The following is a 21,187-nucleotide window of genomic DNA, read 5'->3' on the forward strand; positions in this document are numbered from 1 at the left end:
GGAATCCCACAACCTCCCTTCAGCTGCATCTGTTGGAACACAACCGTCTCTGTGGGGAGCAGGGGACTCATCCTCGCCAAGGCTTTCAGAAGAGTCAGGACAAGTGACAGCCCAATCCACTAGATGACCCCACCAATGATCAATGTTTAGAACAGGGTTGTTAAAAGTCACAAATGTTCCAATTTTAATTAATTAGTTATGTCTTAAGATATAAATGTCCAATATATGTCAACAATCCTTCCTCCAACGGACCCTTCTATGGATTAAATTATTTGAAAAATCCCAAATCTGTATTTTGTTGTTCCATTTTGGTGAGGAACAACCCCAATAGCTTTCTAATAGCTACACTAATGTGACATACAGACTGTGGTTCTCTAGCTAACCTTCCTTTCTCCAGTAGTTAATGTTTCCTCTTTCAGAACCTGTTCATAATCCACTTTCCTCTTCCTATTTACATGTTGAACACTACATCTGTTCAAATTCACAACATTGAAGTGACATTAGTGTGGAACCAATGTGTCTGATCAACTTCCCCTCGCACTCCATGGTCCTGGGACAGGACCTTTCTCTTTAGGTCATATAGAATCATGATTCCAGAGTCTCTTATTGGTTGCATTGCATTAATGAATGGTTAAGTGCCACGTCAGATTGCTAAACCATATGATGTGGTTAACTGATATGTTAATGAACATCAATCCAGGCGTTCTGAGATCTGGCATGTGTCTTCAATGTAGTCAGCATGGAGGGTGGCCATTGTGTTTCAGAACCACAGATTTCACAAAACCTGCAACTAATGTAATCTGACAGAGTGGGTAACTGCTCACTGCTCCATGACTGCCTTCTGACACCATGTATCTAGTCTGTGTTGGCTGACTGTTGGGCCTTCATTCCAACCTCTCCCGCCACTGTGGATTCTATTTATAGCTTTCTCATAAAACTGTGAAGCCTCTGCTATGTGTTTGATAGGCCTATGCTGACAACGCTATCTAGCATCTAACTCATTGCAATTTGAACCCTCTGGTAAATGTGGATAAGTGTAACATTACCGAATACATTAACATTTTTTTCTTCTAAACGTGGTATGGACTTGTTATTGCTTGTTATTGCAAGCACCCCTACTCAGTGACCAAGCCACCCTCAGGGAAATATTCCTGCTGCCGCCACTGCGTCACACACTGCTCCTTTTAATACACCATAACGTATTAAACATATTATCTTAACAAATTTAAATCTGCACTGCCTTGTAACCATCATCACATGTCCGCAGAAGGCGTTGCTCACGTAGCGAGCTGGTCTACTGGTGTGAAAACCTGGCTGCAGGGTGTGAAAACCTGGCTAGTCGACTGGTGTGAAAACCTGGCTAGTCTACTGGTGTGAAAACATGGCTAGTCTAATGGTGTGAAAACCTGGCTAGTTGACTGGTGTGAAAACCTGGCTAGTCTACTGGTGTGAAAACCTGGCTAGTCTACTGGTGTGAAAACCTGGCTAGTCTACTGGTGTGAAAACCTGGCTAGTCTACTGGTGTGAAAACCTGGCTAGTCTTCTGGTGTGAAAACCTGGCTAGTCTACTGGTGTGAAAACCTGGCTAGTCTACTGGTGTGAAAACCTGGCTAGTCTACTGGTGTGAAAACCTGGCTAGTCTACTGGTGTGAAAAACTGGCTAGTCTACTGGTGTGAAAACCTGGCTAGTCTACTGGTGTGAAAACCTGGCTAGTCTACTGGTGTGAAAACCTGGCTAGTCTACTGGTGTGAAAACCTGGCTAGTCTACTGGTGTGAAAACCTGGCTGCAGGGTGTGAGCAAAGATACTGGTTTCCCCATATCTGTGCTGAATTGTGTCGTCATCACTGATTCGTGAATTTAAACACTGAGTAATGTTATGCATATCATGAAATATATATTTTCTCATTGAATTGCAACAATCTCTGTAAATATTTACATGTGTAACCTTAATTTAACTAGGCAAGTCAGTTAAAGAACACATTCTTCCTAGCCCAGACAACACTGGGCCAATTGTGCACCGTCCTATGGGACTCCCGATCACAGCCAGATGTGATGCAGCCTGGATTTGAGCCAAGGGACTACAGTGACACCTCTTGGACTGAGATGCAGCACCGCTACACCACTCAGGATGTTGAAGTGTTTTTAATAGGTTTAGACCGTCCCCTCGCCCATACCCGGGCGCGAACCAGGGACTCTCTGCACACATCAACAACAGCCACCCACGAAGCATCGTTACCCGTCGCTCCACAAAAGCTGCGGCCCTTGCAGAGCAAGGGGAACTACTACTTCAAGGTCTCAGGGCAAGTGACGTCACCGATTGAAACGCTATTTAGCGCGCACCGCTAACTAAGCTAGCCGTTTCACATCCGTTACATATGTTTAGATATTTTGTTTTTGGTAACATGTCGTTTTTATTGCATATATCTGGTGGTTTTCACCCACAGATTTGCAGATTGTTCGGCAGGTCAATGGCATGGCTGGCTAAATAGCTAGCTGTTTTATGTTTTTGTTTGAATGATGCATCTGGACACAGTACCAGCTTCTTGTTTCACCTGGCTGCTGGTTCCTTCATTTGAGGAGTCACCTGAAGCTTAAGAGGAATAGGAGATCCAGTAGGAATGTAGTACTGAGGCAGAGGGCTCAGTGAGGAAGACTGGTTACTACTCTGAACTGTATACGTGGAGAGCTTTCTGGTGCCCAGAGCTGCTGTGGCAGAGGGCTCAGTGAGGACGACTGGCTACTACTCTGAACTGTATATGTGGAGAGCTTTCTGGCGCCCAGAGCTGCTGTGGCAGAGGGCTCAGTGAGGACGACTGGCTACTACTCTGAACTGTATATGTGAAGAGCTTTCTGGTACCCAGAGCTGCTGTGGCAGATGGCTCAGTGAAGAAGACTGGCTACTACTCTGAACTGTATATGTGAAGAGCTTTCTGGTACCCAGAGCTGCTGTGGCAGAGGGCTCAGTGAAGAAGACTGGCTACTACTCTGAACTGTATATGTGAAGAGCTTTCTGGCGCCCAGAGCTGCTGAGGAATCACCCAAGTGGGTGCTACACATTGCAAAGGAGGAGAATTCCAGTGGCTACATGACTCAGGCTGGTTCCCAGAGTAGCCCTCTACAAGATCGTCACTTAGACTCCCATCTTCATCAACCATCTCTCTGACCACCTTCCTCTGATCAAGCCAAGAACTGTCCCTCTCCATGCATGCACGAAAATACTTGGCCTCTATTGGTTGACCTAGCTAGCTATAGCTAGGATACTCATATTTATGTATTAGTTGACCTAGCTAGCTATAGCAAAGCTACTCATGATTATGTATTGGTTGTTTCTTTCTTGCTCTTGAAGCACCTTAAGATTTCTATCTGTTGAAAAATCGCTATAGAAGTTTAATATTATTATTATTATGAATAATTATTACCCGTTTGCACTGCTCATGCTAATTAAGGTTTTAAAAAACTGTGTGGGAAAATAATTCAATTTCCTTCTACTGTACACATATGTACAGCGGTGATCCCGTCTGTTTCTTAAAGAGCACACACACACACCACGGTAGACCATAAATACTGTCAGCCAGCCTAGGGGAAGCCCTTGCTGAGTACAGCCGTGATCCCCAGCTTCCTAAAACACTCACATACGTTGTCTATAAATATGCTAGTCAAACAACTGTCAGGGAAAGCCCTCACTACATGCTGACTCACAGACGGTCAGGGTGGAGAGGTTAACTGTGGTATTATTAACTGGTTGTTTTGGCAATGATTTAGGCTCCTCCCATTCCTCAATGATTTAGGCTCCTCCCATTCCTCCATGCTTTAGGCTCCTCCCATTCCTCCATGCTTTAGGCTCCTCCCATTCCTCAGTGCTTTAGGCTCCTCCCATTCCTCCATGCTTTAGGCTCCTCCCATTCCGCAATGCTTTAGACTCCTCCGATTCCCCAAATGCTTTAGGCTCCTCCCATTCTTCAATGCTTTAGGCTCCTCCTATTCCGCAATGCTTTAGGCTCCCCCGATTCCCCTCCAGGATCTCTTTCAGACACCGCCAGAAACTTTGCAGTGGCAAGCAAAAAAAGGCCCGTCATATAACTTCTTCTAACCTTGGTGTTTAGTGCCCTCTATTGGAGAATAGTTATACTACAGGTGTTTGGAGATTTCAATAAATTGCATACTTGTAGATAGATACCATAGACTTCCAGTTATTGCGCTAACGCAAGTTAGCATAGTCTTGCGAAACTCTAAGTTCCTTTATACTGGATGTATAGGTATATTAATGGTATCCATGAGTCATTTGACTCTGGGGAAGTAGACAAAGTGCTTCATTGTCAAAATTCTGAAGTATCCCTTTAAGTTGAGGTTTAGGGTAAAGGTAGGGGTCAGGCTCAGGGTTTAGGGCTGGGGTCAAGGTCAGGGTAATGGTAGGGGTCAAGGTCAGGGTTAGTGTTTAGGGTAGGGAAGTCCCAAGGATCCTGCATTTGAGAGTGGTTACATTTCTCCAGTCTCATCCCTCATCTGTTTACCATAAAAACGGACTGCTTTTTTGGGGTGACCACGTTTGCTGTTGGAATCCCAGATTGCTCCATTATTTAAAGTACAATATTTTATGGTATTAAAAAGCTGTTTGCTGAGTAATAAATCCACAGTCACAAAGGAAGTGTATGTAGATCCACATGTTTTTAATCAATGCTCAACATTTCACCATGAAAATCATATTTTATGCATCACAGGAAAATGGTAAGACTTTGATCTTCAATTCTTTGGTCTTGTTTATTCAGCAACTTCTTTTCCCTGTAAGAAGAAAGAAATAATATAATGGATCAGTAATAATAATGAACATGATAAGTATATGGATAGAATATAATGGATCAGTAATAATAATATTCATGATAAATATATGGATGGAATATAATGGATCAGTAATAACAATCAACATGATAAATATATGGATAGAATATAATGGATCAGAAATAATATTGAAAATGATAAATATATGGATAGAATATAATGGATCAGTAATAATAATGAACATGATAAATATATGGATAGAATATAATGGATCAGAAATAATATTGAAAATGCTAAATATATGGATAGAATATAATGGATCAGTAATAATAATGAACATGATAAATATATGGATAGAATATAATGGATCAGTAATAATAATGAACATGATAAATATATGGATAGAATATAATGGATCAAGTCTTTAGTGCGCAGTACTCAGCTTGGATATTAGATGTTGAAGTACTAACTGAATTACTCTCATTAGATTGTTTAGCCCTTCCTGAAATGTTCTTCTTAGAGATCTTCAATACAGTTGAGTGTAAAAGGTCTGTATTGACCTCTGAGAAGACTGAATCATAGGTGGTGTTGATGTGGTCATATCTGAACATGAGTCAGGTACAGGTTTAGCAGCAGTTCTGTACCTTTCCAGAGTCACGGGTCTTGGCTCTGAGCTTGTTGACCTGAGTCTCAGCGATGTCAGCACGCTCCTCAGCCTCCTCCAGCTCATGCTGAACCTTCCTGAACTTAGACATGTGCTGGTTTGCTGCTTCCTCCTGGGTGAGGAAAAGGGAGGGAGAGCAGAACATTAGCATTTAAAGTTTGAAGCTTCAGGTAGCAAATATAAATAATATTTTCAACAAAACACATATTAGCAGATTTAGGATAGCAATGTATACAGGGAGATATATGATACTGCAGAGAAAGTGAGTGGCAGAACGGGAACAAACAACTGCCTCCAGCACTACCACTCGACCAGCAAATTCATATTCAACCCCCTCTCCTTTAAGTTGGTAACACATTGGCATAGGGGACACTCACAAATGTGTATAATTTCTCCAGCATGTACTTGCACTATCAATTGTCATTGTTGACTGGCGTGCTGTAGCAACACTTCAACTAAACCATATGCACATTACGTTTGTAGAGAAAATCTACATTTTCGAATGTATGCTCTCAGACTCACCGATTCCTCAGAATGCCTCTTGTAGGCCTTCACTTTCATCTGCAGCTTATCTACCAGGTCCTGAAGTCTGTTAACGTTCTTCTTATCCTCCTCAGTCTGTGGGAGAAGAGCAAAGAATCCGTGTCACAATAGTTTTATACACAAACCTGTCTGTGTTAGTGTCAAGTGTGTGAATTATGCACTTTCTCTTACCTGGTAAGTGAGCTCCTTGACTCTGCGCTCATACTTGCGGACTCCCTTGACTGCGTCTACACCTCTTCTCTGCTCGGCCTCCACCTCAGTCTCGAGCTCACGCACCTTTGTGGAAGAAATAAACGTAGGAATTGGTTAGAGGTCGTGAAATCGTAACAAATATTTGTATAAGAGGTATAGTCTTCTACCCAGTCAAGGGGGCACAATTGTAATCTGTTCCCATGTACTCTTTTAAAATGTTAATTGAAGGGGGCTGTAATAATAACAACAACTTTTCATTATCTAGGTCAGTGGTTCACAAAGTGGAATTTACATTTCAAATTGTTTATGTATATTTATAGCAAGAACAGATTAAACAACCCGGGATCTTTTGAAAATGTTTAGAGGGTGCAATACTGTACAATATAATATTATTCATCCACAATTGATGTTATTAACTCTTAGATTAAATAACGGGTCTGGGAGGCTCACAACTCAATTCTTCTTGTTTTTGAAATATGACTTTTAACCATTTTGTCATGCGTTTTGTGGTGTATGGTGCAGTACCAGTATGGCAACTAGAGGCCGCCACTCGCATGTTTTAATGTTGTGACATTGCTTCTATTATGGAGCTCGCGCTCTGGCAGTTGGGAGTAGTTTGCCAAGTGAGCCAACAGCAAGACAGAAGCACCGACATAAATACATTTTTTTTTCTTTATTTTGAAGGTAAGCGAGTGTAAAATCACTATATTCAAGACGGTAATGTCTCTTGAGTATATACATATGTTTGTTGAGATGTTATGTTGTGTTTTTAGGTTTTATGAACTTATTAACGTCCGCTAGCCAACAAGCTAATTCAGCCATTAGCCTGCTAGCTGGTAGCCCCGCATAGCAACGCTAGCTTCCCTAGCAACGGCCAGTGATTGAGAGTAACAATAGAGAGATAAATTATTACTGTGACATTAAACCGATGAATGTATATTATTTTTTGTGTTGATATTTATTGTGAATTATTATTATTATTATGACTGAAATGGCAGATTAGAAGAAGTCTGCTGAGACAATTAAGCCTGAATGAAGCAACTAGATTAATACATTTTAATTTATTTAAAGGTCCTCCACTAAATAAGTGTACAATTATTATAATTTGTTTTGTTATGAACTTAAATTCACTGTAATTTAAGTTTTAAACTGCAACATTTTCTCTTTGTCCCAAGGCAAAATGTGTAGAATGACAGTAAATTACCTTCAAAACGGCAACATTTTCTCTCTGATGCAAAGAGGGGGGACTTAAAAAGGTTATTTCCCAGGGCCCGAGACTTGATTAGTCCAGTCATGCACTGCAGAAGTCATAGGAAATCTGCGTGGATGCTATTTTTATCGCACTTTAAAGCAGGGGTTGTGTTCTGATATTATGAAGGGGGTCCCTGATGAATTCGCTATCACAAAAGGGGTGGTCCCCGATGCAAAGAAGTTTGGGAACCCCTGATCTAGGTGGGTTATTGTGAGAACAAGTCATTAAACAATGTTCCTGTTTATTTTCATATGATCAAATACATTTCCAGCAATCGGTCTTTCAATCCACCCTAATCCACCCTGCTGGTAACTCACCCTGGACTCCAGTTTCTGGAGCTGCTTCTTGCCTCCCTTCATGGCCAGATTCTCAGCCTCATCCAGGCGGTGCTGCAGGTCCTTGACTGTGACCTCCAGGTTCTTCTTCATCCTCTCCAGGTGAGAACTGGTGTCCTGCTCCTTCTTCAGCTCCTCAGCCATCATGGCCGCCTGGAATAGTAGTTTGTTTAATTTATGCACCAATTGGCACCAATCATAACGTCCCTCTGAGATCTTTGTGGTTCTTATCCAGCCCAGCTACCATTCGCACTCGGGGACAAATCAAGTTGATGTAATTCAAGGACTCACGTCAGTGATTGCCTTCTTGGCCTTCTCCTCTGCATTCCTGGCCTCCTGGACAATGTCGTCCACCTCTCCCTGCACCTGCACCAGGTCAGTCTCCAGCTTCTTCTTGGTGTTCAGAAGGCTGGTGTTCTGAAGGAGGAAACAAGACGATATGTTTTACTCTCAAGAGAACTTGCAAGTCACAAGACTGAAATTATGAAAATCTAAGGCAAGCACGGTCCAATTACAGGTGTGTTTAAACTGTTTGCTTGGTTGAGTTTCATTAGAAATGGCTTTTGACCCATACCTGGGAGTGCAGCAGTCCAACACGCTCGCTGGCATCTACCAGCTCAGTCTCAGCCACTTTGCGGCCTCTCTCTGTCTGCTCCAGAGCAACTCTCAGCTCCTCGATTTCAGCCACCATCAGACCGTTTCTGCGCTCCACCATGGCTGCCTGCTCCTTCATGTCTTCTGCGACACGGACGGCGTCATCAAGGTGCAATTGGGCATCCTGGGGTTCACAATGACATACGTTCATTAGGACTTGTGGAAGTAGGGGTGTTTCACAAACAAATCCCTAGCCATTTTCAGGTTTTTGAGCCTGATGTCCCAGTCCCTTTACCTTGAGCTGTCCCTGGACATTCCTCAGCTGTTTCTGGGCCTCAGCGGCCTGCCTGTTGGAGTGGCTCAGCTGGATCTCCATCTCGTTCAGGTCTCCCTCCATCTTCTTCTTCACCCTCAGGGCGTCATTCCTGCTCCTGACCTCAGAGTCCAGGGTGCTCTGCATGGAGTCAACCACCCTCTGGCTGTTCCTCTTGATCTGCTCCATCTCCTCGTCCTTCTCAGCAATCTTCCTATCCACCTCACCCTTGATCTGGTTCAGCTCCAGCTGCACACGCAGAATCTTGGATTCCTCGTGCTCCAGTGTTCCCTGGACAAACAGAAGCAGTCAGGCCAATTGTGTTCAGTACATTTGGATGTAGGAATTAAATATATATGACCCCAATAAACACCAATACAGGGATCATTGGACTGTAGTTTGTACCTCAGCCTCCTCCAGAGCGGTCTGGATCTCAGACTTCTCTGTCTCCACGGTCTTCTTGGCCTTCTCCAGCTCATGGATGCTCTTGCCAGTCTCTCCGATCTGCTCAGTCAGGTCAGAGATCTCCTCTGCACACACACGCACACAGGAGCAGTTTACACTTGGGAGATTTTCAGTGGATATTGCCAATGCACTGAAGTTGACATTGAATCATAATAACAGGGAATTTATTAACAGCAATTAATATTGCAAATGAAACATGATAGATTTGCCGTCAAATGCTCACGTTGCAGGTTCTTGTTCTCTCTCTTCAGAGTCTCCAGATGATCCAGAGCCTCCTCGTAGGAGTTCTTCATCTTGAAGAGTTCAGTGCTCATAGAGCGAGCCTCCTTCTGAGCTCCTTCCAGCTCAGCCTGGCCCTCCTCATACTTTTGCTTCCACTCTGCCAGAACCTAGGAGAATCCATGGGATTTTCATCAGAAGTCATTGATGAAGAGTTTTGAATTATAAATATGCTACAATTATACTACAATGAATCATATAGCAGACAGTAAATATCAGTCTATGGTGAGGTTTATTCATTTTCACCTTGTCAAAGTTCCTCTGCTTCTTGTCGAGGTTGGCGGCCAATGCGTTGGCTCTCTCAACATCAATCATGAGGTCCTCCACCTCTCCCTGCAGCCTCTGCTTGGTCTTCTCCAGGGAGGCGCACTTGGAGTTTGTCGCCTCAATGGTCTCCTCCGCTTCCTGCAGACGCTGGGCCAGCTTCTTCCTGTTGGACAACAGAGGTTGGTTTTATGGAGTGATACATATGTTTCAATACATATTGATGTAACTTTTTGTCAGAGCCCCCTGCCACCCTCACCATCCACACCATATTTGAGTTTTTTCTGTTGCGTGCAACTCACTTGGCCTCCTCCAGCTCCTCTGTGCGCTGGATGGCATCAGTTTCATACTTAGTCCTCCACTGAGCCACCTCACTGTTGGCCTTGGACATGCCGCGTTGCAGCTCTGCCTTGGCCTCCTGCTCCTCCTCAAACTGCTCCCTCAGGAGGTCACAGTCATGGCGGGCAGACTGAACACCGTGGGCCAGTGCGTTTTTAGCCTGTGAGAAAGAAAGACAAGGAGAGATTAGTGAGATAGTCAAACAAATTATGTGGACTTGTTTACGTGAAGCTGTGCAGTTTGTTGCTAACGTTACTTTGCTACCTGCCAAAATTACGGTTTTTACTTTTTAATTACCGTTTTGTATTTACATTTTTTTCCCTCATTCAACTTTTTCACCCCTGACACTTTATCTGGACATGGTTCTACACGACCTCCACCAGCATTAACATTAACATTGTGCCTTCTAATTGCAGTCGCTGTACTCATAATATACAGGAGAACGATCACCTTATGGTGAGGATAGCCTTGCTACAAGCCCAGCTTCAGGCGCAATCGTAAGGCAAGGGTAATTTAAGTGTAGGAAAGGATGAAACAGCATCTGTGCCACCAATATGTACAGGTAGTCGTCCTGGTTACACTAGTCTCTTAGGGTGGAAAGACAGTAGGAGTATCTGAGGGTGGAGAGACAGTAGAAGTCTCTGAGGGTGGAGAGACAGGAGTATCTGAGGGTGGAGAGACAGTAGAAGTCTCTGAGGGTGGAGAGACAGTAGAAGTCTCTGAGGGTGGAGAGACAGTAGGAGTATCTGAGGGTTGAGAGACAGTAGAAGAGTCTGAGGGTGGTGTAGTCACCGTCTATGTAAAGATATGGCTCTAAACTCTCCATTTTGGGTCCCTTACCTTGACCTCCTCCTCAATCGCCCTCTTCAGCTCCTCCACCTGCTGGGTGAAGGCCTGTTTTCCTCTGGTCAGCTGAGACACCAGGGCTTCCTTCTCCTCCAGCTGGCGGCCAAACTCACCTGCAGGGACAGAGGAACATCTTGTTAATAGGATCTCTGTTTTCTAAGATTGAAAATGGATTCTGAGGTATCATAGGGCAATGTTAGGTGGTGAATAGTACAGTAGAAACTATCTGGATATAGCCCCTAATACATGTTATGTTCTACTGAAGGAAAGCATTGGCTTGTTGATCATTGTTGAAGGTACCATTTTCTGTCAGGAGTCTGGCCCTCTGTCCGCTGATGTCGTTGACCTGGCGAACATTCTCATCATTCTTAGTCTTCAGCTCACTCAGCTGGTCCTCAAGAGTACGGCACATCTTCTCCAGATTGCCCTGTTAGTGAAACATGTTCCATCATTACTTTATATATGTGACTGCTATCAACTTCAGTTCACTTGAATGGTAATGTAGTTGACCCCCCTCAATACTGCTTGATCAAAACATCACTACTCACCTTAGTCTTGGCGACGGCCTCCATGTTGCTAGAGAGGTCATCAATCTCCATCTTGTACTCGCTCTTCTCCTTCTCCAGCTTCTGCTTGACGCGCTGCAGGTTGTCGATCTGCTCCCCGAGCTCAGCCACACTGTCGGCCTGCTTCTTGCGCAGAGCGGCGGCTGTGGCCTCATGCTGCAGGGTGGACTCTTCAAGATCACGACGCAGCTTCTGGAACTCAGCCTCACGCTTCTTGTTCATCTCAATCTGAGCAGCCGTGGCACCTCCGGCCTCTTCCAGCCTCTCGCTGATCTCCTCAAGTTCCCTGGAGAGATCGGCCCTCTGCTTCTCAACCTTAGCCCTGGCAGCACGCTCAGCCTCAATTTCCTCCTCCAGCTCCTCAATACGGGCCTAGAACAGGGGTAGGAGCAGAGGGATGAACACTACAATACAGTTGAAACAATTGAATCTCACAAAGTAATAATAGTATGTATAAATGTGTTTACTACGAAGCCAGTTACACTAATATATTCAGTAGACAGTGTCCCATGCAGGAGCCAAACCCTCAAAGGTAAGAAGTTAGACAGAGGACTCTAAGCCATTTTAACATGTATATTGTCATTGAGGGCTGAGTGGGGATCGTAAGAAGCACCAACAAGAAACACCATCTTCCAAACTACTGAGCCATCAGAAGCCACCTGGAAAACTGTCTGCTGCCAGTAAAAGTGTAATTTATTTTAAAGGAAATGGTTCAAGTCTGTGCTTTTCTGTACTGAAGCTTATATCCTGTACTGTACCTGGAGTTCCTTGATCTTCTTCTGCAGCTGAGCTCCCAGAGACTGCTCATCCTCAACCTTGCTGAGGAGCTGGGTGGTCTCAAACTCCTTCCTAAGAAACACAAACACGTTGATTGCAGAGTTGGTTTTGGTTCGATAGTGTAAAGGCAGAGGATAATACCATTCACTTTGCTTTTAAGAATCACATGTAAATGCTAATTCATAATTACAAGAAATAGTCAAGAACAACCATTATAGCAGCTAATACTGTAGTCATTTGTTTGTGTTTACTTCTTGATTTTCTCATCAGCTTGCTGCTTGTCATTCTCCAGGTCCATTATGGACTCCTGGGCCAGTTTCAGATCTCCCTCCAGCTTTCTCTTGGATCTCTCAAGGTCCATACGGAGCTTCTTCTCTTGCTCCAGAGAACCCTCAAGCTAGAAGATAAAAACACATATATTATTAAAATCTAAACAACTGAAGATAATGTAATCTTACATACTATCATGGCCAAAATGTCAAACTCCACTCACGTCGTCCACTTGCTGTTCCAGCTTGGTCTTGGCCTTGGTCAGAGTGTTGACTTTGTCCTCCTCTGCCTGCAGGTCATCCAGTGTCTGCTGGTGGGCCTCTTGGAGGGCTTTCTTCTCCTTGGTCAGCTTGGCAACACTCTCATCCATAGACGCCATCTCCTCTGTCAGGTTTTTAACCTGTAAATGGCCACAACATAATTATACTTCACCATAAAGGGGAGATAGAGTTTGTTATATATTGCATTCAGTTCGTTTAGATTAGAACTGCATTAACAATTACTGTACTATAGATTCAACACTAGATGTCAGTGTTCACCATGCCAGTGTACTGAATGGAAGTCATAAATGAGGTGGAGCAGAACATGCAATGAATGTTGGGAGTACCACGCAACTGAAATTCTACTATTGTACAACGTGAATTACATTTCTGTTAAGCTATGTTTTGAATTGATTAGTGTTTGGATTATTGTTGGTTAGACTGTCTATAGTAAGACACAAGACCTTGTTTTCAGTGGCGTGCTTCTCCTTCTCCACTTTGGCCAGGGTGAGCTCCAGGTCATCAATGTCCTTCTTCAGCTCAGAGCACTCATCTTCCAGCTTCCTCTTCTTGGCAGTCAACTCAGCATTGATCTCCTCCTCATCCTCCAGCCTCTCGGTCGTCTCTTTGAGTTTGGCCTCCAGCTGGATCTTGCTCTTGATGAGCCCCTCACACCTTTCCTCAGCATCGTTCAGACTCTCTCCTTCCTGGTTTCAGAACAAGGGGAAAAAAATCAGAGGCCTCACTTTGTGTATTGAAGGTCAGAGTAAATCAATCGAAATTCACGAGATATGTAAAGTATATAATATTGGCAATAAAAAGGTGTGTTCGTGTGTATGTGTATTCATGTGATTGTAAATTTGACAGTAATGAATGTTGTTTTTTCACCCACAGATGCGACTTGGAGCGCCAGGTCGTTCTTCTCCTGTGTCAGGGCCACCAACTTCTCCTCCATTTGCTTCTTTGTGGCCAGAGCCTTGGCCAGGTCTGTCGTCATCTTATCATAGTTCTCCTTCATGTTGGCCAGCTCCTTCTCAGTCTCAGCGCTCTGCAGCAGGGGCTTGATCTTGAAGTACAACTTCATCCATGGCCAGGTTTTTGACATTCATGAATGAGCGGATGTTGTACTGGATGGCGTAAACTGATTCTCTGGTCGACAGAAAGAATAGAGTGTCATGGTGAGTGACATGCTTAAAGCTACATTCTGGGATTAGATGAACAACAAAATGGGGCCCCACACCAATGTTTGTTTACAGCTGAGGAATGGGGCTTGGGAAATGTAACCCCTATTAAATTCATAGACAGCTCTCTAGATGCAAGTACTGACAGTTAGTGCGTTCTAAGCTCATGAGGCATTTTATATACTTCAAGAATGAATGGGTAAATTCCACAAATGTAAATGACAATTGAACAGCCAAATCCCAAACTCCAACTATTAAGCTAGAATCCTTTAGTTGCTACATCCATTTCTGGACTAAATGAATTAACCCAACATCTTTAGTAGACCATTATAAGATGTACTTTCTCATTCTGAACAACTCACAGCATATAGAGTATCTAATCATAATGCATTAGATACAGGTGGTTGACAGAAAGCTTTGCCAAGATGTCTACTATTCCTCACCTCCTCTCCATCATCTTGCTAAACTCTCTCCTCATGAGGAATCCACGGCTGAGAGCCTGGACCATGCCGACCAGAGTGGCCAGCTTCTCATCTCTCATCTCCTCCAGGACACCCAGCAGACCGGCTTTGAAGAACACCTGAGACACAGGTTAACATGGTCAATGGAACCACAGATGGTGACAGATAGAAAGGGTCAAACCACTAGATTGATTTAAACAACATTAACTTTGCAACGGTTACAAACAAACCATGGGATAGGTTGTTTCTAAGATGTTAGTTATTGTACAGTTGTAGATTAATAATGTTCACAGATACATATACCTGCAACTATACCACTCTATTACAATGCAAATTATAATGAGTTTAGTTTGTCTTCTATACTTGTGATGAATTAACACAACAATGTTTTTCCACCTTTTCCATTAGTTAAATGAAGAAGAAAGAACAAAAGGATGGATAGATCAACTGGAGAGATTTTATATGGTACGGGTTTAAATTATCATTGAAGTTGTGTTTTGTTGTCAGCTTTTACTGGGGGTTTTTGACTGACCTTGGTGTGTCCAAATTTGTAATCCTCGTGATTCACATCAATGGACCCAAGCAGCTTCTCAGAAGCCTTCTTGTTGTCCATGAACTGGCCCTCAGGGATGACGCTGGCATTCAGTACTTTGTACCTGAATGAGGAGACATTTTTAACATGTCAAGTTGTAATAGGTTGGTTATATTTCGTAAAAGGTAAGCCTATTCTGATCCTGGGAAAACCCTTAGAGCAGATATTTTATGTGGTGTGTGTGTGCTTGTGTGTGTGTGTGTACCTTTGCTTGAAGTCAGCATAGATGATTCTGCTGGGGAAGCCCTTTCTGCAGATCCTGATACCCTCCAGTACACCATTACACCTGAGCTGGTGGATAACCAGGAAGTTCTCCATCAGACCTGGTAAATCAAAACAAGTCTCTTTTAATACTAATAAACAGGTTATAGATTGGAATCGTTAAGGTTACTGATACTGTACTGATAAGATGACATATTTAAGTCAATATTTCTTGTACCTGGAGTCTTTGACTCGTTGGGGATCAGGCAGCGCACAAAGTGAGGATGAGTGCTCCTCAAGTTGGTCATCAGCTTATGTAAGTTCTCCTGTAAGGGGGTTACAAACCATGTTCTCATTTATGATAATCAATGCACCTTTTGAAGGACTGAATAAGCACATTGCAAAAGCTCACCCTGAACTGGGAGGACACAGTCTGCATGGAACCACCCTTCTTCTTGCCTCCTTTCTTGGCTTTATCTGTTAAAATGGGGGAAAGTAAAAGATAACTAGAAAAGTACATTTCCTAGTGCGGGTGGAATTATTGAAAAATAATAAGAATATGTAAGAAATCTAGAGTGGTCTTGTCTTCAGCAAGCACACTAATTAAACTTCACACTTAGCTAGAGGCAAATGCTGCCAATGAGATTGTTTAAAATAACATCTATTGTATGATTAAATTAACCAAGTGTATTAGTAAATCAACCCAGTGATAAACCCTGAGAAATTGTAATACATTGAAAGACTTTAAAGAACATTTGGGTCTGAGTTATAACTAGTATTTAGTTAAATATTGTGACGTGATGCTAGTCTTACCCTCAGGAGGGGGAGGGGGATACAGGGCAGCCAAAATTTTGACTGAGGACTTCTGGTACAGTTGACAAACTGAGTCGTTCAGGGGATCCTTGTTCTTCTCCAGCCATCCAGTGATGTTGTAGTCCACAGTTCCGGCGTAGTGCACCAGGGAGAAGTGGGCCTCTGCCTTGCCTTTGGCAGGCTTGGGCTTCTCAAATGCATTTGTTTTGCCAAGATGCTGGGCGTACAGCTTGTCCTTGAAGGTAGTGTCTGAAGACTTGGGGAACATGCACTCCTCTTCAAGGATGGAGAAGATGCCCAATGGCTTTACGAAAAGAGATGAATATCAAATTAGTGATATTTCCATTTTGGATCACATTTATTCAATTAGTAAACATGCTATTATAGGATTCTAATAATTTTGGGACACATAATAGGAAACATATTGAGTTCTCAACAGTCAGATAACTTGTCAGTGGCGTATATTAAAGGGTGCTAAGGGAAGCCAGGCTTCCCCCAAAAATGTACATATAAAATAAAGTATATTTTTTCTCGTTTAGCCAGAGGCTGAATGTATCTCTCCAGGTAAAGCATCCGAGTGAGCAAAACTGCGCCCCTCTGTCTCTGTATGTGTAGCCCTTCTATCTGATGCTGTCTGGTCAAAAAGAGTAATGTATTGTATCATTGAATGCAAGAGAAGCCAGTGATCATTTGGCCTCCCTTGATTATTTTTTTTGTGTACAATTACAGCAAATCAGAGTTGAGCTAAACTGAGTGAGCTAATCTGTGAATGGTCCTGGTGCACCAAAAACCTTGTCAAGTGAAGCCAGTTTGGATTTGCATCACACCAAATCAAGCCCAACGTCATTGACAGAAAGAAAAACTTCAATTGTTGCATCTCATTGAGTTGTTTTCCTCTGGAGGATAGCTAGCTAGCTAAAATGGGCCCTTTCCTAAATTAGCCATGGATGGAGATAGGGACTTGTACTCATAATTGTATTGATGTATTTTCACCATGTATTTTCTACTTACTCACACAAACACATAAATTAGTACCATGGACAGCCATATGATATTTAGTTTACGTTGATTGGACTAAAATAGTTTTTGGAATCTTTTAGTTTTCACTGTATTAGACTAAGCATAGGTGATTTGATGATGTTGAAATGGCGCTGGAATATTGGAGGGAGGCAACTCCTGTTTTCTTCGCAATTTGCGGTATCTCCCCGTGTTTCGAAATCAATGGATGTTTAGTGGTCCGAAAATGGCAGAAAAATGTACTTGACTGACCATGTTGTAGGTCATGTAACTGTTTGTTACATTCATTATGCTTTGTGGACTCCACGGGACAGATGTTGCTCTCCGGTTTTGTGATGAAACAAAGATGTGGTTGAATTATTCTGCCACTGTGTCTTCTTATTGTCTCGGCCCACTGTGTCTTCTTATTGTCTCGGCCACTGTGTCTTTTTATTGTCTCGGCCTTAGCCCTATATGTCACAGTGGCACTGCATATAAACTAACAGGGTACAGAGCAAACAACGCAATTAACACATTGGTTTTTATATGGATTTTTTGGACTCGATTGGCTTCCCCAGTGATTTTAATACTGTATACGTTGTACCACTGTCATAATATTTCACACAACGCTCCATATGAGCTTTGCTGTTGTGGTCCATTATAATGGGCCATTAAAATCCTCACAGACATCTTACCTTCTCAATAAGCTCAATGCAGGCAGCCAAGTCCATGCCGAAGTCAATGAAGGCCCAGACGATTCCCTCCTTCTTGTACTCCTCTTGCTCCAGGACGAACATGGTGTGGTTGAAAAACTGTTGCAGTTTCTCATTGGTGAAGTTGATGCACAGCTGCTCCATGCTGTTGTACTGTTGATGGAGTTTTAAAAGGGATCATTTCATCATACAAGGCTGTAATCCATCTCAATCACATCTAATTGTCTTGTTTTGGTCTCATACTCACATCAAAGATCTCAAAACCGGCAATGTCAAGCACACCGATATAGAACTGCCTTGGATTCTTGGTGTCCAACATCTCATTGATACGGATGACCATCCACAAGAACATCCTCTCATAGATGGACTTGGCCAGAGCACTGACTGAGTTATTAACCTGCAATGATAATACCTCAAAAATACATTAGATATTGACCATGTCTAGTGATGAGGTGAAACAAGCTTGGGAAAAACAAAAACAATGCACTCGTCCCCAAAATAATTCCTGTACTCAGAAAATGGTAGATTCTGTGTTTGGCCACCATACCTGAGGCACAGTCTGTCCCTTGGTCACATACTCGTTGCCGACCTTCACTCTGGGGTAGCACAGAGCTTTCAACATCTCAGCTGAGTTCAGGCCCAACAGGTAGGCAATTTATCAGCCACTGGAGAGAGAACCAACAACAACAGACTCAGGGACACAAGATCACTTGTTTCTGATTTCACACTGACAAAATAGTTTGGTTAACTTCTTTGTGGGTTAGAATTTGTTCTCCAAAAATGATCTCCTGCTTGACTTTCATGTGGCACTGTCTGTCTTAGATGTTCTATTTCTATGGGGACTGGGAATGGGACTAATGCTTTACATATTGTATATCTATGAGTGGGACTCACCCTCTGTGCCGTCTGGCTCGGCCTGCTCCTCACGCTGCTTCTGCTTGAATTTCAAGTTTCCATGGTGCAATACAGCTCCTGTCAGCTTGTAGATGCCAACCTTCTCATCGTTACTGAAGCCCAGGACTGTAATGGCATCCTGACATTAAAGAGGAAGTACAACAGAGATGAACTGAACGGTAGTTTGGTCAGTTACACTACAGTTCTGTGCTGCTCACTGCAGAACAAATTGGATAGATAGATTTGACTGGCTTCTCTGTTACACATGATTACGCTTGGCAAACACATTAGTAGATGGCAGCACAGTTCCACAGGGCACTTAGTGGTACTCTATAGTGGAAGACATGAAGAGTTCTTTGAGGCACATGCCTAACTAACACAAGGCATTTAGAATCAAACTTAAACATACATGAACATTCCCAGCTGCCACCAAGTTGGAATTGCACAGTGCATTCAGTGTGTATGGTGGTCCTATCCATTCCATATCTAGAGTTTGGTTAACCCTTTGTTTGACTCACATCTGTGGCATCCAGCTCTTCATTGTCGTTGATGCTGGCCACAGTGATCTGTCCCTGACTGCACATGGGGAAGTCATAGGGGTTAGTGGTGATGAGCGCCATTTCTGTGGACAACAGAGAACAGCTTGTCAGTTAAATCTCTTAGAATTCTGCTGTCCCACCTTTACAGTATTTTGGGGGGCTCCTGAGTGGCGCAGCGGTTTAAGGTACTGCATCTCGGTGCTAGAGGCGTCACTACAGACCCTGGTTCGATTCCAGGCTTTATCACAACCAGCCGTGATTGGGAGTCCCGTAGGGCGGCACACAATTGGCCCACCGTCGTCCGGGGTTAGTGTTTGGCCTGGGTAGGCTGTCATTGTAAATAAGAATTTATTCTTAACTGACTTGCCTAGTTAAATAAAGGTTAAATACAAAAACTAAACAGTACAGCTGGCCACAGTGATCTGTCCCTGGCTGCACATGGGAAGTCGTAGGGGTTGGTGGTGATGAGTGACATTTCTGTGGACAACGGAGAACAGCTTTTCATTTAAATCTCTTAGAATTCTGCTCTCCTACCTTTACAGTATCTCTCCCTCCTTGACTCAATAGATGGACTCAATGATACATGTAGTATATAATGAATAGCATCAAGAGGAGACTGAGACTTGTGGACTAGTGCATCACAGTGCGTTACTTGATAGATATTTCCCAGAGACCTGACCCGTGTCTAGATGCCTTGTTACCTTGGATGTAATCATTGTAATATTATTATTAGTGTGGATTATGAATATTTTTTATATATTCCATAGATGGGGGTGGGAATAATTTCCTCTGGACCTCTACTTTGTCGTACCAACTAGCTCAGGTTTGTGGCCTGTCATCATCTGGAAGAAGATGTGGTAGCCTCTCTCATCGGGCAGCTGGAAGGACACTCTGGACTTCTCCAGCAGGTCTGAGAGAGAGAGTGAATGACACACAGAGGAAGAGTAGAGCGAGAATGAGAGAGAGAGAGCAAGAAAGAGAACATGAGATACATTAAATCTGATCTCCCAAAAAATCTGTGTGAATTTAGGAAAGCATTGAGAAACAATCAAAACCAACTCACAGGTTTCAATGTCAGCTTTAGCCAGTTTACCACCTTGGAAGTGAATCCTGATGAATTTACCCTGTAGTAGAGCATGGGGGTTATAAATAGGTCAACAAATTAATCTTAACATTTTACTTTGATAGACCCTGTAAATGTTAGTTTGTTGGACAGATGTTGGGTCTATTGATACAGTTGTAGGATGTATGATCCAGTTTGCTACAGCAGGGGGAAAGAAAGACTCCTGCAGCAACAGTAAATGTGAATTATAATGTGGATTATAAATAATGGACATTGTTTTGTAGGGGTTGATGAAACAATAATATTACAGCGAATTAAGTCTGAAACTTTAAATAGAAAAAATCACATTTTAAAACGTTAAAAACACTAGAAGTTTGAATTTCAAATTTTCAACAACAAAACCAGAGATAAAAATAACATCTAATATCTGTATAATAGAAGGGAACATCTAAATTAAATTTTTCCAATATAAGGTAACTTCCACAGTATGCCCTTCATACTTACAAAGCGAGACGAGTTGTCGTTCCTCACTGTCTTGGCATTACCGTAAGACTCCAGCAGAGGGTTAGCTGCAATGATCTGATCCTCAAGAGACCCCTGATTGAGACAAACACAAGTTGCTCAAAAACTGGTACGCTGGTAAAGTTTGTTTTTCTCAATTGCTTGAAAGAGGATTCACCACTGGAAAAACAGTTTACACAGCCAACCAAACTGAAATGTGTTAAAAAGGCAAACAAGAACAGCTTACCTGCATTTTGCCAGGTTCTGCTTCTTTCTTGGCCCCAGACACTGCAATGGTGGCAAAGTACTGGATGACACGCTTGGTGTTGACAGTCTTTCCTGCACCGGATTCTCCGCTGGTTTATATGACAGAGAAAGAGGGGTTTAGTTACATGTTTGAGTGTCAGATTGGCTTTCACTAAGAAATAGCATAGAAAAAATACACTGTTAACCTGTGTTCTGACATAAGTCTTTAACAAATAATCCTTCTCATCGA

General features: G+C 42.9%; 1 protein-coding gene across 1 annotated transcript; it reads right to left on the reverse strand.

Moving 5' to 3' along the window:
* Positions 1-4,648: 4,648 nt before the first annotated feature.
* Positions 4,649-21,053, reverse strand: LOC118947909 (myosin heavy chain, fast skeletal muscle-like). Its single transcript, XM_036972996.1, is given in 37 exon segments — positions 4,649-4,781; positions 5,423-5,554; positions 5,965-6,060; positions 6,157-6,261; positions 7,747-7,917; positions 8,056-8,181; positions 8,339-8,542; positions 8,654-8,962; positions 9,077-9,201; positions 9,360-9,525; positions 9,662-9,845; positions 9,982-10,178; positions 10,859-10,977; positions 11,165-11,291; positions 11,413-11,802; positions 12,189-12,279; positions 12,459-12,604; positions 12,701-12,877; positions 13,202-13,444; positions 13,630-13,830; positions 13,832-13,886; positions 14,362-14,498; positions 14,912-15,035; positions 15,177-15,294; positions 15,411-15,498; positions 15,585-15,649; positions 15,986-16,289; positions 17,677-17,847; positions 17,942-18,091; positions 18,242-18,348; positions 18,351-18,359; positions 18,589-18,727; positions 19,107-19,210; positions 19,939-20,037; positions 20,191-20,251; positions 20,695-20,787; positions 20,939-21,053. Coding segments are annotated over 37 exon segments (5,160 nt in total). The 5' UTR covers positions 20,945-21,053; the 3' UTR covers positions 4,649-4,760.
* Between the last annotated feature and the right edge of the window lie 134 nt (positions 21,054-21,187).

The sequence above is a fragment of the Oncorhynchus mykiss genome, unplaced genomic scaffold, assembly GCF_013265735.2.
Source record: "Oncorhynchus mykiss isolate Arlee unplaced genomic scaffold, USDA_OmykA_1.1 un_scaffold_216, whole genome shotgun sequence".
NCBI lineage: Eukaryota > Metazoa > Chordata > Actinopteri > Salmoniformes > Salmonidae > Oncorhynchus > Oncorhynchus mykiss.